Raw genomic sequence first — 16,761 nt, 5'->3', positions numbered from 1 at the left:
ACAGGTCCCAAAGACCAACACACTCATTTTAGGTGAAATCGAAGGCTCTTTAAGACCTAGTGAAGAATTGAGACAAGACTCATTTCCTCCACGACCCTTGACAGAGGTCAACAGGGGTTAAAAGTGAACCTGAATACAGAGATGGGGGGGGTCCTGACAGTCGGCTGTCTGAACAAAACACCACAGATACTTTTCAACCAACTGTTGAACTCAGATGAAAACAAAACCAGCATTTAAACATTTGCTGGAAACCTTGGATAGGAAGGAGGTGACAAAGATGACGTAGATCCTCCAAACAGGACCTACGGGGTGGAAGATGTCTTTTTCCTCTACAGAAACTCAATGATGATCCTTAACACAAGGTTGACTAACATTGTGCTGGTGTACAGGCAGAAGCCCTTCAGTCTGCTTTGGTAGATTTCATTTTCTCACATTCCAACGTCTGAAGAATCAGAACTGTTGGTTCAACTGGTTTTCAAGTGCACACATCTGGGATTCTTGAGCTCAAGCTCTTCTCCTCTATTCTTTTCTTCTGCAACTGAAAATAAAGCCTCTGAATTGTTGAATAACCAAACAAAGGGAGATATTGATCCTTGAATTAGAAGCAAACAGCAAGTGATGGTGATTACCTCCGAATCCCACAGGAGAGCTCAATAGAGCAAAAGAATCCTTCAGATTAATTATTTTCATTAACAGAAAACACACACACACACACACAAACACACACACACACACACAAAACTCACTGTAGCAGCTCTCGCAGGCTCTGCCCCCGCCCGCTGCATGGTAGGCCCCGGGGCCGGCTCCATTCACTGTCGCCATCTTGCCATTGGTCAAAGAGATCTGGTTGGGGTTGGGCTTATTACTGTCAGAGACATGGAGAGATTTAAGAAACAGGCCAATGCTGCAGTTGCCTTCTGCAGTGCTTTAAATCAGGTCATTAATTATGCATAAGTACTTCCATCTTGGAGCCACGGGTAAACTAATGACACTGATATCTTCATCTGAATATTCAAATGAGAAATGAAGTGACTTACTATGTGGGAATATAAACCTGCTTCAGTTTGCTCTCTGCTTCTGCTGCCTTCAGTCTCTTCTGCAGAAAAACAGCGGAGACATTCATTGGTGGAGGAAAAAAAAAAATAAATTAAACGACTACAGCCAAATCCAGGAGGGATCACCAGGACATGGGGCAGGTCAAAGCACATCACAACGCGTCGTTCCCTTTGTCATAACACGGAAGGTTTGAGGTGATGAGTTCGATTTCATTGCATGAGAGGTGGTTTAAGAAACAAGTCAACCCTGACACTCGTGTGCTGCATATATTTGGCTGATTCTCTTCATCAGTGACCCCCCCCCCCCATGCTGCGTGTGTTTTTTCTGTAAACATGGCAGTAATTAGTAAGGATGCACCCATTTACCCGCCAACATCTGCTTTATCGACTGCCATCAGCCTCTCAGCAATCGAGACCTCACCCAAGTTAGTGTCTGACATGCAAGACGCTGCAGTTTAAGTTTCATAAATATTCAAGATGCAATTCAAGCTCATTCACAGATGAAGGGCAGAGGGACGTTGTTACATTTTTTTTAACAGAGAGGAATGTTTTCAATTGCCTGGCACAAACTGAGGACAAAATTACACGAGAGGATGAAACTCTGCCCTCAGTCCAGCATTTCGCATCCCGAGCGATTAAACGTGCAGCAGTACATGGAGGGACAAAATCCAGGCCTGTTAAATATATACAGAATGCCACAATAACCAAAAGAAAATGAATGGCCTACTTTGATTATTTTGACAATTGATTAATCATTCAGTCATCGTTTTGTTTTTTTTTGTTCCAGACTCCTAAACATCAGGATTGGCTGCTCACTTTGTAATTTATGAGAGAAAATGAAGAATCTTTCTGTTCTGGACAAGACAATAATCACGACGAGGGTTCGAGACAATTGTTATTCAATTCTTTGCTCTCAAATTGTCTTGACATTTCACATCATGAATCAGCAGATCAATTGATGAAAGCACAAACTAGTAATGTAAATGTAAAAACGTACCACGCTGAGGTTTTTTTCGCTATCTGCTATGCACCGTAAGTGATCCCCTGTTGGTCTGCTTCTCCAGACAAAGGTTTCAAAAGGGATTAACAAGCTTTTTTAAAACGTATTTAAAAGGAACCTTCAAACATTGGACTTGGGGCTAAAACTGAAAATCCTCCTTTTGTCTCATCGCAGGAGAGAGCTTTGTTCTATTGGCTGCATGGGTCTCACCTGTTGCACATATCTGTCGGTGGTCTTCCACATGTAGTAGTACTCTATGATACTGGTCAGAGACTTCCATGGCAACTTCACATGAGGTAAGAAGAAGAGGTGTGGAAGGAAAGGGAGACAGAGACAGACGGGGAGCAAATTAATGATATTAAATTCTCATGTTCTTGTCATCTGGGTGCGAAAGCCTTCATGTATATTCATGAGCGGGAGGCATCATGACCACAGAGGCTGAAAGCTACTGGCTTTCACACGTGTATTCACAAGTATTCATGAGCACCTGGTGCCACCACATACACCCATATCCTGCCTTTTTGGTAAAGTAGTATTAGGTGGTTGGAAAGAAAATACAATAGAATCAAACAGTCCCCCCTGTAAGGGTTGAAAGGCAGAACAGTGGCAGCGGTCAGCTGAAATTCCTGCTGTTTTCAAAGGATTTCCAAACTTCTCGAATCACTCACACAGCTTAAGATCAAACTTCTTCACTGTCCGTCTGTATGTTAGTTTGGTGGTTTCAACGAAGCAAACAGCATCAATGTGCAATTAACTGTTGTTGGCGGAAATTTGAGAATGCAAACGAACAAAGTTGAGATGTCAACACCTCAAGAGTGATTTATGCCCTTAATCAGTGTGAAACCTGGTCACCGCCAGAGCCGCCTCTGTTCTGCAATGGCGAACATTTGAAGACAGCAGCGGGTGATCAAATGGGAAACAAAAACACCGTTGTCACGATCAAGGATGAACTGGATGTTGAGAACAGCAGCAAGTCTCATCTGTTCTCCTTGTCTCATTTACTCAGCAGGATAAAGAACCTTTTCAGTCAGGCTTTTTTTGGGGGGGGGGGGGGGATGATAAGATGCACTACTAACTAAGATGGGCCATTGAACCGTTGTCAAGCGGCATACAGCGGTTTGGTGTCGTGTTCAACTGAAGTATCAAATGATGCAAGTTCCAGTCACAAGAAGACAGAGAGAAAGTCAATGTTCAGCCCACTTACGAAGTCTTGTCGGATGTCGTTGAAGTCTTTCCCATATTTCTCTAGCGCCTCTTCGAACATTGCAGCTTCCGAGGCACTCCACTCCTCCATCTCATCCCTGCAGAGCACTGGGCCACCCGCTGGGACCAGCACACTAAGTGCGCTGGATAGGTCGTAATTGTGACAATGCAGCGTGTCCATTGCATGGAACTGTAACACATTAGCAGAAAAGGGGCTTCCAATCTATGACCCAAGATAGAACCATTAATGGAATATTCTAGACTGGCATCTGCCGACCTCTGCGCTCCTGAGTCCAATTATGAGGAAAAATGTCCGCACTTACATTCTTTACTGCCTGTCAACAGGATTACACAAAAGCTAGGATGCAAACTATATCACCCAACTTATACTGGTGCGGGGACATCTCATGGGCCAAGCATGAACCCATTCAATTTTGGGATGACATTTTGTTTGGCTGAGGTTAACTGGACTGAGGTATGCACTCTCCAAGTTCCCCCCAGGTTGTTGTTTTATTTTTTCCCCCCAAATTCATCCATCTCCTGTCAAAATCAATGAGATACTGCCACCCACTGATAAATGCTGTTTGGTAAATCTCAAGTAAGTGCGTAGCTGAGGGCGAGGGCATGCCAGCTAATAGACAATGCAGAGAATAACAGTGTTTAATAGATGTAATTAATAATTACCAGTGATTTAACAATGTAACAGTAATTCAGTGTCTTATCATTATTAAATGTTGTTTAGGTTTTTTTTTACTTGAAAAAAAGAAGAAGAAAGAAACGTACTGGCCGACCACTAACCTGACCTGCGATCGTGCAAGGCGTGGTAAGTTGTGTGTTTGGGGTGTTTCTAACTCACCAGTGTGATGTCTCGCGAGGCTGCAGCTGCACTCATATGTAAACTTGGCTGTCTAACTGAGCTGCTGCAGTCAAGCGCTCGGGCAAAAGTACCAACCGCCCTGAAAATGCACACACAGAGACACTCTCAGGACACATGTATATACAGTATAACGTCAGTAATGGAACAGATCATGACCTGTCCTGGTGCGTGGGGCTCGCCGTTTTGGTTAACCCCCCACCCCCCCCCACAGAAGTCAGTTAAGAGGCAGCAAAAAAATGAAAAAAATGAAGACCAGACTGAGGAGCTGATTCATGCATTGGACAGGTAATGTTCAAGGCTCAAATTACTGTTCGACTGTATTCATTTTTCATTCACATTTTCAGAGTTCACACACAATTTTAACAATTAATTTCCATGAATCTTCACTTTCTTTGATGCATTTTTTTTATGACCGTACATTCTGTGAAATACATAACATCAGAAATCCATGACAAATATTCATAGTGTATAGAGAGAGAGAGAGAGAGAGAGAGAGAGAGAGAGAGAGAGAGAGAGAGAGAGAAAGATATCAGGAGAATCATGTCCATAACAACTACGTCACACCCAGAGGTCAAAGGTGAAAGGTCTTACCGTGCCACCACTAGAAATTGGTCTATCTGTTTGTTGGTGAGTGGACACTCTGGATCCCACAGTTTCTCCTCTAGCTTGGCCTGGTCCCTGTCATCTGCTTCACCTGCGGGACAAATCAATAGTAACCTCACTGACCACCTCCAATCTGATGGCAGTAGTTATATTTTCTTTCAGCCTGCTGAGATCTTCTTTTTTTTTATTAACATTTTTGGTTTAATGCTTTCTGTAAGCGAGCAGTAAAACAAAAATCCCATTATCCACTAAGGATATAGAACCACTTAACTACTCGCGTTCACATTAGCAAGAAGGAAAACTTTAAATCCCAAGAGGAGCTGTGGTGTACTTGATTGCCAAGTTAACTTTCCTCTTCTGCCTTCTGACTCCATTACGATTAAAACCATTTACCTGATAGGGAAGAGTATTGAAAAGACATCAGGCTGGTGTGAAAGAAGGTTAAAAGCAGGTCATGGGACAATACTGACGTTCATGTAAGTCTGTGGACGCTCTGAACCAGGAGCGACAAACGTGAGCTTTAACAGCGGCTACTTAGGGTTGCAACTATTTGAGATGAGCACAGCTGATGCCAGACATACAACCCTTTCACTATAAATGTGTTTTAGAGATACTGTGTAATATCATACATTACGTAAAATTCTATTATGAGTTCGTGTGACTCTTAAATGAATCCAAATTTTTTTTTTTTTTAATTTTTTTAGGGTTTTCTTTTTTGGAGGTCAAACAAACACGACTACCACCAGCATGGAGTTTTCAAGAAGCCGTTAAATTCAGGGGCAGATTAGTCACAGCGCCACCTGGTGTCAACAGGAAATGGCACATTTCTGCATTACTTTGTGATCAGATTTACATCAAATTCTAACTGTGCGCTCCAGCGCCACCCAATGGATTTATAAAAAAGGACTGAGGAGGAAAAGGAACATTCAGGCGGGATTCCCTCTGTTGTTGCATTTCCCCCAATACATTATATATCAACTTGACATTAAAAAAAAAAAAAAAAAATCACAAATGAAAAAGAAATGATTTAGAAAAAAAAAGGCTCTGACCCTCTTGTAGCATTTCAGGTACGTCTGCCTGAAAGCGCGGCCCCACTCTAATCTCCCCTTTGTCGGCCAGCAGGGTCTTCTGTGTTGGGTCGTACACCAGTGAGTAGAAGAAGGTATCCTGAAGAAAACAACACACCAAAGACCAAAACTAAGCCTCCATTGATTTACTTTCACACCTGCAGTCACGAGGGGTGATATCCTTGTTAATCACCACTCCGGCTTCACTAACTTATTACCCCAAACCACACGACACCACCAGCACAACACCTCTGATTATCACTTATCCATTTAAAGCCCTGCTCTCAAGCACCAAAACGGATGCTTGTTTCCATAGTTACAGATCCATTTACATTTTCTATATGCCCGAGGAAATGCGGAAGGCTGAGTCAGTGGCCTCTTTTGATTCCATGACTAAAATGTACTTTTATTGCACCACTATACCTCATTTCATTTGATTCTTGTTTTTATTTCATCTTTTTTTTTTTTTGCCTTTATCCTGTCGTGTGCATGTGCATGTGTCTGTGTGTGTGCATATGCATGTGCGTGTGTGTGTGTGTGGGGGGGCTATACAATTCTTCATATGTTTCAATATAAAGGACGCTGTAACTTTTTGCTTTTATAAAGATTAATATAATACTATATGTAGTTTATACAGGCTGCTTACTTGAAAAATGATGGTAAAAGGAGGACTGGAGTTAGCAGTTCAGGCGTTTGATAAAAATCTAAATAATATGCCACTGGGATCCACAGGCAGTTTATTTCACACCACCAACCAACTGCACCAGGTTTGCAATCGCTGAAGCTGCAACCAGATTTGATGAGCAGCGTTTCCCTTAACCAACCTGAAGACACAGATCCAAGATTTGAGTCTCCTTTACTTCCAGAAAACAGAAAGCTTCCAGATATTCCACGTGATATATACATAAATACTCCAAGATTTAAAAACAAAACAAAAACAAAACTATCTCTCATTTGTGCTCTGTGCAGGCCATCTCCTGTTTTAATGAAGTTACACCCCCACAATACTACATACCCTGCCTGGTCCCTCTGCCTGTTTTTTCATTACACCCCATGTCATATTCCTTTCTGAAGCTGCATTACAGGGCCATCTAGCAAGATCAGTACACTTGGACCTTATTGATTTGTAGGTTTTGGGGAATTTTAGATAATGTTTTCATACAACATATGCAGGCCTATATTTTAAAGCTGATAAATGCTCATAGCACAACAATGAGCAAACACCTGTCCCAGCGGTGCAATGACCAACTAGAACAGCAGAAGCCCATGCATTTTTTTTAAGGCTGCCTCACCTCTTTGTCAAGGTATGAAAGAACAGCTTCAGTCTCATTCAATAATGCGACACTGCACTTCCCCCTAAGAAAGACAGAAGAAGCACCATGTAAGACACAGATACAGGAAGTTCGCAGTGCCTGATGTGTGTCCACAGCTCTGTGAGAGTGTATTCATCAGCAATGTCTGCAGGTAATGAGCTATACGGGCCAGTGTGTTTTTGTGTTGGAGTCTTAGGACAGTACCTGATGTGTGTCGCCGGTAGACTCTCATACTGCCGAGAGAGGAAGAGTTCTCTGTGGCGAAGCTGGTGTTTCTGTTTTTCTGTTAGTTCTGTCTCTGTCGGGTTCTCTTTCTCCTCTTCCAACTCCTCTGCAAAAGGTCCAAATGGAAAAAAAAAAAAGAGACCAGAAAAGATAGTAAAAAACAGTTGAAGATTGTACAAATGTGTAGAGAAACACATATAAGCAACAACTGGGATGTTTTCAAATTTAAAATGATAGACTTGTTTAAAATGTCTCTTTGTGGCTTTGCAATCACAGACTATTGCTGCCATCCATTCAACAAGACCACAATATTATGCCTAAGGCTATTACTGTAATGCAACTTTAAGAACACAACATTTCTCCATATCTGCTGATGGTGCTGCAGCAGTCAGCACAATATATCAGGTGGAAGATAAACACTTTGGAAAGATTTAAAAAATAATAATCAGCTCAGACATATAGTTAGACATCAAAAATCATCTTCCGCAAGGGTCTCTCTTATAACACCAGTTGTTTTTAGCGGCTCAAACTGCAGTTTCACATCCTGTTATAAAATCAGTCAGAGATTCTGCATTTCCACTCCCACAGTAGATTGCACGTCAGCTTTACTGTTGTGTGACATGCTGTAACTGTATGTCCACATCCCAACCATGTACAACCCTCAAGAAGAAACTTGTTCCACCGGTGTGGAGTAGAAACAAACTCATCTGTCATGAACAAATTCTCCAGACAAGTGAGAGACCAGTGAAAATTCCACTGACTGCCCCGCCAACAACGCCGTCACTGAAGTGGCTGTTCTGATGTCATGCTCAATGCCTGATCTATTTGAAATGGGTAATCTAGAGCATGTGCAAGATCTGTGTTTTCTTTTTGTTTTTTGTTGGCAAATAAATAAACAACATCCAGCACTCTGGGATAATTTACGGGCGAAAGCTGCATGCTGGACAGAAAAACTCAAGCTATCACACCCCTACTTTATACATCTAGTTATAAAACACACTTGTTTTTGTTTTTTTTTTAAATGTTGACTACAAAACCTGAGACCAATATCTGACTCACAATTTCACCTAAACTACAAAAAGTACAGCATCACTAATTAGCCTTAGGTTAACTGGTAGCACTAACCAGCAGAACCCTCTCACATCAAAAGTGGCTAAGATGCAACTACACCAATGGGGGGTCAGCAAAACCCACAACCTTGCCTTGTCTGCTAGAACAAAGAAGAAGATATGATGATAAGATATGCAACATAAACAGAAGGTAGCCGTTCTTCTAAAATGTTCTTCAAATAAATCTGTACAACAGTTCTTCACAGGTCTTCCCAGAAATGAAGATGCGTGACCAAACACATGACCTTTACCGGTTTGGTACATAATGTTATTACGGTCAATCAGGTCAGGTGGCTTACTGCAGGTCTCATTACTCGTAAAATCTGTCACACATGGAAAAGCTCACGAATATGTGACATCTACTGTAGGAAAAGCTGCTAGAGTGGCAGCTACTGACATCATCTCAATGTGCCAATGTTTATCAGAGCAGGTTAACAACAATGGAAGTACATAACATTGTAGTTCCAAATGGCAAAATATTAAACTTTCTGTTATGAAACTCCAAGCAACAAGATGCAAAGCTGTTTCTGAACAAGTCATGCGAGCAACGAAAGGAATCATTTCGGTATGATTGTCATAACCGACAAGTGGAAGCACATTAAATAACAGAAAATGTGGAAAATTTATATTATTACCAACTTTCTAGGCAAAGAATAGGATCACGGACCTCACAGCAGAGTAAAGCATCACCAGAGAGGAGAGGTGCTACATTAGGAAAGACACAAAGTTTTGCTTTGACAACTTGTAAGTTCTAATGTTTAACAACAGAAAGCACATTTAAATCAGTGCTGTTCAGGTCTGTGTCTCTCAGGGCTGACCATGTCTCGATACCGTCAGGGTCCAGGACTCAGTCTTCTAAGAGCACACGGTCTGGTTCACTTCTGGGTTGTACAATTCTGGGTCTCTTCGGTTTCTGGCATAAAGTTTTGGACCCGCGAAGTTCTCTTATCAGCACTGACTCCTCGTAATATGACAATGCGGTAAAGGAGATGACAGTAGTACCTGCCATGCACTTGAGCCAAATGAATTTAATACAAGCAGTAACATAACTTTCTGCAGTTCGATGCTTCTGCGCGTCTGACTTTACAAAAGCAGACAGCAAAACTTATGCCAATTCATGCGAAAATTAAATTTGCTATCCAATGACCTGAACGATGCAGAATGCATTTGTGGATTCACTGGGTGAAGTGGTGGTAGAAGTCATTCGTACTCATGGCTTTAACTGCAAAATATAGTTTTATAAGGCATCAGTGATGAAGCCTGCGAAAGAGTAAACAACATCCTCTTTCATGCATCATATCAGATAAGCGCCCTCACTTTCTCCATTGCATGAACATTTGTCGTTTATTGTGCTATCATGTTAATGAAGCCATCAGGAACATTAATGTACAAGACAGACAAGTCCTTCGCTTTATCAGCTCGATGGAGCGAGCAAGCAACGTTGTCTACGTTTGCAGAAGGCTTACATAAGTAATTCCCGGTGGAAAGATGAGATGTTTACTCATAACCCTATTCCCTGGCTCATCTGCAGCTGTCACTTGGTCCTCATGAAAACTCAAGTATTCTTTACCAAGCTGGAAATTAGTAAACTACTATGAAGTGGCCATGAATCTGTTTTTATTGAGGTCAAAGGACCAAGTGATGGATCACCGCAGACAGGTAGAAGGCTTCCCACACAGGGCAGGTGTCAGCCTGATCACTATAAACTCTAGAGAAGGAGTGGACAAAGCTAACAGGTCGACAGTCTCACACTCTGAATTCTTGAAATGGCCAGCTTGTTTTTGTGGAAGCAGTTTTGACCATATTTGGATATTATACAGCTGATAACCCTTTCCCCCTCTACACATGCCCGTATTTAAACCCCGGTAAACATGCTAATTAAAGCTGAGTGATTCTGTTCTCGTCATGAGTCAATGAGCTCTGTTGTTTTTTTCTTGGTGCGTCAAGTTTGAATTCACAAACGCTCTACACTTCTATATTCTTTGGAAAGGTAAAAAGCAGCAGGGAGGGCAGTGGTGGTCTTCCTCTGGTTCTTATTTTCATCAGTCTGGTTTGCATACTCAACACTGAATGAACATTGTTACAGCCTGCTTGACACAGACAGGCAAGGCAGCTGATTAATACCCATGTCTCCTGCAGAGTCATTTGACCTGGGAGTGAATGCAGATAAAACTGTCCCTATTGCAATAAACACACAGAGGTTAGCAAGTTTTTGTAGCCAGTAGGAAAGCGGCTTCCGTGCACTTTCACGAAATTTATGGAGAGAACAATCCCTTTCTTTCCTTTCTCGTCACATCTTACGTTACTCTGATAAACCGGTTCTCTACCTCCCGGCAACAAGTGTTTTATATACAAATATGAATAGTGACCTATTTATGTTGCAGTTGCACTGCCTCCAAAAATAGCTGTGACTAAACACTTGCACTCTGGAGCCATGTTTGACATGGGGAAGAAAAAAATCTTTTAAATTATAGCACATGTCACGATGGGTTATGGATGTGCTGGGTGGACACACAGCTAGAAATGTCAGTTTGACTGGCATGTGACAGACAGTCGTCAGTCAGGAAGCTACAGCCATCACTGAAAACTACAGCAGGTCATACAGGTATTGAAAGTTGTTAACATCTGAACAAGAGATTCAATTTTGAAAATGAAAATAACAGAAAGCTGCATATTTACACCAAAATCTTAAAGAAAGTATGGTATCTTACAACATTTGATTGCCTGAGAGGTACTATGACTAATTCAATTTAGGGATGTACGCTACTGTTTTTTTTTTGCCGTGACCTGATATGCCGATATTTTACAACTGATATTTACCCACACTTAGTCACATTCATTTACATACTGAGAAATGTATATCTCGTGAATGGGAAAATGAAACATAGGTAGGCAGAAACTTAGGTAACAGACCAAAACACATGTAATACAAGAATAGCTAATATCTGCTGATACCGAGCTGACAATGTTGTTCATCCCTAACTGAGATCACAAAGTTGGAAATGTGATGGTGGGAGAGGAGAAACTACTCACTTGCATGTTTGTCTGCGAGCTGGATGAGGCTGTGAGAGATGTCTCTCCTTCTGTAGAAACAAACCACCTTGGCCTCCACATTCCCGCTGGCCGTCTGAAGCGGAGACAGGAGAGAGAGAGAGATCCAGGTTTATTCAAAGGGGACAAATTCCTGCTAATTTCCCAAGAGACCTGGATCTTTTGTGTCCTCATCAAGCTACGCTGATATGACAAGCTGACCAGGGCAACAGTAGTGTTTAGAGCCAACGACTGATTGATTGTCAGGCTGTATGATTAGGCCGACAGGCTTACGGACTCAGCTTCTATTAAATACTGGGACTGATGGATAATGAATGGATGAAAAGCTGCAACCTTCTATGGTTGCATGTTTGAAGGGAAACTGCAGGTTAGAGGTCGGGGAAGTGAACTCCAGGGGAAATCGCATTACTACAAGGTTGAGATGTCCACTGCGTGTGAGAAACAAAGAAATGATGACTTCTTCAGCATGAGGCCAAGGCGAATTTGTTAATTTACCAGGATAATTACTATCAGCCCTCATATAATGTCACAAGCCTTGTGTAATGACTGAAAGAGTGAGGTCACAGATACAGATGAGGTCGAAACAAGTTTCCTCCACAGAGGGGCTGGAAGGGCTGCGCGGTTTGACAAAATATCCATCCTAGATTATTTTGACTGGTATTGCAGCTGCTATATGATTTACAATATTAGGCGGAATGTTAATTTTTAAAGCATTATTTTAATTTCCGTTGAAAATTCTAAAATGACTCTGGTCCTCCATCAGACGAAGTTTTGAGACAAGACATCTCTGTGTCACTACAATATTTAACTGAAAATGCTATTTGGACACACATTGAGCTTTTGACAAATAGTGAACCTTTAGGTGATTTGACAGTTGTAGACCAAATTGCTTTTTCAATTAAAATCAAAATAACTGTTACTATTTCATATGAAAATATGTCTTTTCAAACATTTAAACTGTCACTGACCACGTAATTCCATACGTGCATTACATTGGCATGTTTGTAAAGCGATATATGAGAGCAGTTCACAGTCAAGCACTCCTGACATAAACAAATCCGGCAACAGTACAGGAGGTCTTCACAAAATACCTTTTTGACGCAGACCCATAGAAGACTTGAGCCTGAATACACGTCAGTGGGGCAGAGCTAATTTTTTTTCAGTTTTCTGTTTTACCTGCTTCATTCGTAGCGCAGGGTAAGTAGAACAAACTGAGGCAGTTCTTTGGAATTTGTGTCATTATGAATGCCAGCAAGACTGCCTCGGCGCGACAAAAAAAAAATTGTAATCTGTCACATGCTTGTGGCGCATAACTAATGTGGTTGATATAGTTGCTCTGATGAAATTCCTCCAATTTATTTGTATCTATTAGGTTTCAGATAATGTGCACAAAGCTGGGTGGAAACAAAGCTTGGACAGAAGGCTTTGTCCACATCACATATTTACCAATAACACAAATGAAGCTTTAGCCCCACTTTATTATGAGTCACTCATTAGAAATTATTTTTCTGGTTAAATCTAGTGAGTCTATACAACAGCTCTGCAGCTGAGTAGTGCAAACTGTCAGACTGTGTGGGAGAGAGACAGCAGCTTAGTGGATCAATGTGCAGCTAACAAGATTTACTTATTTTGGATATCTGAAAGAAAAAAAAAAATCAATGTACCAACCACTAAGTGTTGATATTAACAGACCCAGGCTTCAGTTATTCAGTGCTGATTACTACCAAAGCCCCAGAGCCCTAAAAATGAGAGTTGGAACAGCCTTTTACATCGGTGTTACGAGATGAGACAGACCGCTGCTAGCTTGTTAGCAACTTTAAAAACTGCCCCTGTAATGACAGTGTACATCTGAAGAATGGGCACACAATAACACTTCAAAACAAAGGCTATGTTGGTGCAACACGGCCATCAACTACAGCCATCGAATAAGACCAATCAAGCACTTTTTTCAGCCTTAACAAAATACATTTAACATCAGAAATATTTGTTGCATACTTTGCATCACATCACAGAAAGTTAAGAGTTCAACCTCGCTAGAACGTGTGTTGTCATTCATTCATTATATGCAGCCCAAAACATCTGGTAGAGGAGACTGACCTAAAATCACATTTTTCACACACATACCATCTAATAATGACATGAACCAGTCAGTCAAAAATTAAACTGAAAAAAGCTGATGCACTTTCAGACCTCTGCAACTCTCTACTCATTCTCAGAACCAGGAATGATTGCACTTCTTACGACTGTTTAAATAAACTTTTTTAGCTCCTGATTCAGGGCAGGTACTTTCTGAGGGGGAATTCAGATTCAGATTCATAAAACTTTATTTATTCCTGTGGGGGACAATTAAGGGAGCAGAGAGTGGAACAGTTGGGAATTAAACCTTGAGTGGCAGGAAGTAGATGTTGCTTGGTCAAACACACAAGCCTCTGCAGCACCGGCAACTGCCTCGATCAGAGCGGTGTAGCACGATAGCCATATACACAACTGCTGTTCGCCTCTGAAAATGGAATATAGTAGGGAGAGATGGACCACCAGCTAAGACTGGGATTTATCAAGTCTACACTCCCATAAGCAAACCCATAACTCCTATCACAGCATCCTTTATCGCATCATTAGATTTGGGTGCAGAGAGGATGTTGAAATACTGGCCACCAGTTTACACCACCTCAGCCTGCCTGAGGTTGAAAACAACAACAACAAAAAAAGACCCTTGAAGGTTGTCAGAGCACACTCTCACTCGGCCCAGTTGCCTCGTACTATGCTGAAGCAGGATTGCCCCCAAACTAACACACAGTATACTCAGCGCAGGACTTAAGTACAAATCCACTCCTGTGTCACACTCTACTGTACAAACATTGCACTGAAAGGTAAAAAATTCACGCTCCAAACTGTAACTTTGCTCATGTGTTTACAATACAGTAGGTAAGCGGCAGGCAGACAACAGGCGGCACATAATAATATTCTCATGCTCTCATCATGCTGCAACATCACTCATTAAAATCCTGGACAATTTACCTCTCCATCTACCAGAGTTTGCTCACACACTGCCTTCACATCTTTAGGTGCTTGTACCTGGGCACTGTACAAAACAATCACACAGGGAAAATGAACCAGAATTTAGGAAAGGACCAAGTCAGTTTCGGTCTGTTTTAACCTGACAGGTGACGCACAGAGCTACTGAGATGTTCATTACTCTAAGCTACCCCACCTACACAAACACTCCCACAGGTGTGTCCTGTGATACCAATGGCAGTTACCAAAAAAGGGAACACCTGTCTTTTTTTTGTTAGCTTATCACAAACACTTGGAGTCACAAGATGCACAAACAGAGGAGGGTGTTGGTGGGGACAGGAAGAGTGAGAAATCCTTGTTATTCACCCTCAGGCATAAACATGCAAAAATGACACATGAACACCTCCATACCTTGTTGAGCTCTTCTATCCGGCGAATCAGGTAAGGGTTACTGGAGGAGTTCTCAAAAAATACATAATCTGCAACAGAAAACATAAACTTATTACTTCACTGAATCATCTGGACGAGGCTCTAAAACAAATAGAAAGGAATACAGTGTATTTAAATGCATATAAAGTAGATTAAGCATCTCCTATTATCATCATAAAATATTATCTTGAAAAATATTATATGAAATTCCTAGAGACCATTTGTCAGATTGCAAAAAGCAGTCCCTCTGGAACAGTATAAAGGTAATTCTCCAATAACACCTGTAAACAGATGTCCCCTTTAAATATTACCTTTCAATAACCAATAGTGTACTGCTACAGTGGGGCACACACTAGGAGATGTGTATAAGATAAGATAAGATAGAACTTTATTGATCCCACACCGGGGAAATTGGTGTTACCACAGCTCAATTTCGAGAAGAAGCAGAAACAGCAGCAAGTATATCAAGAAAGGAGTAGCTGGCTAGTCAAGCCATATTTTAAACGCATCAACATATGATTCTTTTTTAACTATCTTGGTTTGTTTTGTCCACTTCTCCCTGCTGCTGATGCAGCGAGATTCTCCATCATAATAAACTCCACTGCTGCATTTTGCGCTTACTTACTGGGGAAATTTACTTGAGCAAACTGGTGAGGGAAAAAACTCGGGGTCGTGCGCTCTCTAACTCTAAAGGGTCTAAGTGTACTAAACAGGTAGCAGCCAAACTCTCCAAATGTCACGTCAGCACATTACATTGCATGTTGACATGAGGAATAAAAATGTAACTGAATCGAGAACGGGGCTGAAAGAAACTTGATTGGGACATCCATAATTGTTACATGACTTAAAAAAAAACAATCACAGAGCTACACTTGGTAATTGCAACAAGCAAGCACCACAGAGAATATCAGATTCCATTTGAAACATTTCAAAACAATTATGAAGACTGTGACTCATTACTTTTTCAAACAAATAAATTGCAGACATACAGCAGACTCACATTAGCAGATTTAATAGATTTAGCATATAATGACATCACCAGTCCTCAGGGGCCACAAAAACCTAATTCATGATGGCAAAACATTAGAAGTTCCCTTCATTATAACTTAGAACAATTCATTTAAAATGAGCTTTTAATAAACAAAACTCTTTTTTCAAATATATTCCATACAATTAACATTTAATCTCAATATGTATGATTGAAAATTAAAAAATGCAAAGGAGAAAGCGCTGTGTTCAACATATTTACAATTAATATATAGAGGAACAGCAGCTTATCAAAACATTTTTGTGTGATACATATCCCCACAAAAATCAGACCGTTAGCATCTTTACAAACTTATCAAAGAAAAAAAAGAATGACGATGACATACAAAAACAACATTCCCTCTAATATCACAAATCATAATACAATATAAATAAAAATAAACAGAATTAGATATTTTCTTTTTAAATTATGCAGTCTTAATCTGGATCGGTACTTGAATTAACTCCATCTCTCAGGGATCTCCAATGTGCATAAAGTCAGCTGCTATACGACTAATGTCAGTATGGCCACTCAATTCCACTAATCCCAATCTAGTATCAGATCTGTACTTCTTAGTATTTAATCCTCATATTCCTACAAAACACTTGCTTCCAGCCGCAGCCCACATAAAAATCTACAAGCATCGGAACAGAAAATGTGCTGTGAATATATGATGTTACTTGGCTCAGAATGACTGGGATAGACCTGAACAACTTAATAACTGCCAGCTTTAGTCAAAGTGCACTTGATACCAGCAGGATAACTAAATCAGGTGTAACCATATGGA

The 16,761-nt window shown here is 40.9% G+C and overlaps 1 protein-coding gene across 2 annotated transcripts in view; it reads right to left on the bottom strand.

Moving 5' to 3' along the window:
* mta3 (metastasis associated 1 family, member 3) overlaps positions 1 to 16,761 on the bottom strand; it is a 29,804-nt gene that overhangs the window by 11,855 nt on the left and 1,188 nt on the right. For both annotated transcript variants that reach the window (XM_086194961.1, XM_086194962.1), the window contains exons 2-12: positions 14,930 to 14,997; positions 11,486 to 11,579; positions 7,323 to 7,449; positions 7,098 to 7,161; positions 5,788 to 5,905; positions 4,727 to 4,829; positions 4,115 to 4,214; positions 3,260 to 3,448; positions 2,266 to 2,340; positions 1,038 to 1,096; positions 747 to 865 (exon numbers count right to left, since the gene is read on the bottom strand). In XM_086194961.1, coding sequence (XP_086051087.1) covers positions 747 to 865; positions 1,038 to 1,096; positions 2,266 to 2,340; positions 3,260 to 3,448; positions 4,115 to 4,214; positions 4,727 to 4,829; positions 5,788 to 5,905; positions 7,098 to 7,161; positions 7,323 to 7,449; positions 11,486 to 11,579; positions 14,930 to 14,997 — 1,116 coding nt within the window. The remainder of the gene's footprint in view (positions 1 to 746; positions 866 to 1,037; positions 1,097 to 2,265; positions 2,341 to 3,259; positions 3,449 to 4,114; positions 4,215 to 4,726; positions 4,830 to 5,787; positions 5,906 to 7,097; positions 7,162 to 7,322; positions 7,450 to 11,485; positions 11,580 to 14,929; positions 14,998 to 16,761) is intronic.

The sequence above is a fragment of the Aulostomus chinensis genome, chromosome 23, assembly GCF_037954235.1.
Source record: "Aulostomus chinensis isolate RoL2024-O1b breed Wild chromosome 23, RoL_Achi_v1.0, whole genome shotgun sequence".
NCBI classification, from domain to species: Eukaryota; Metazoa; Chordata; class Actinopteri; order Syngnathiformes; family Aulostomidae; genus Aulostomus; species Aulostomus chinensis.
The sequence above is the reverse complement of the archived record's forward strand: the minus strand, read 5'-3'. Positions and strand labels throughout refer to the sequence as shown.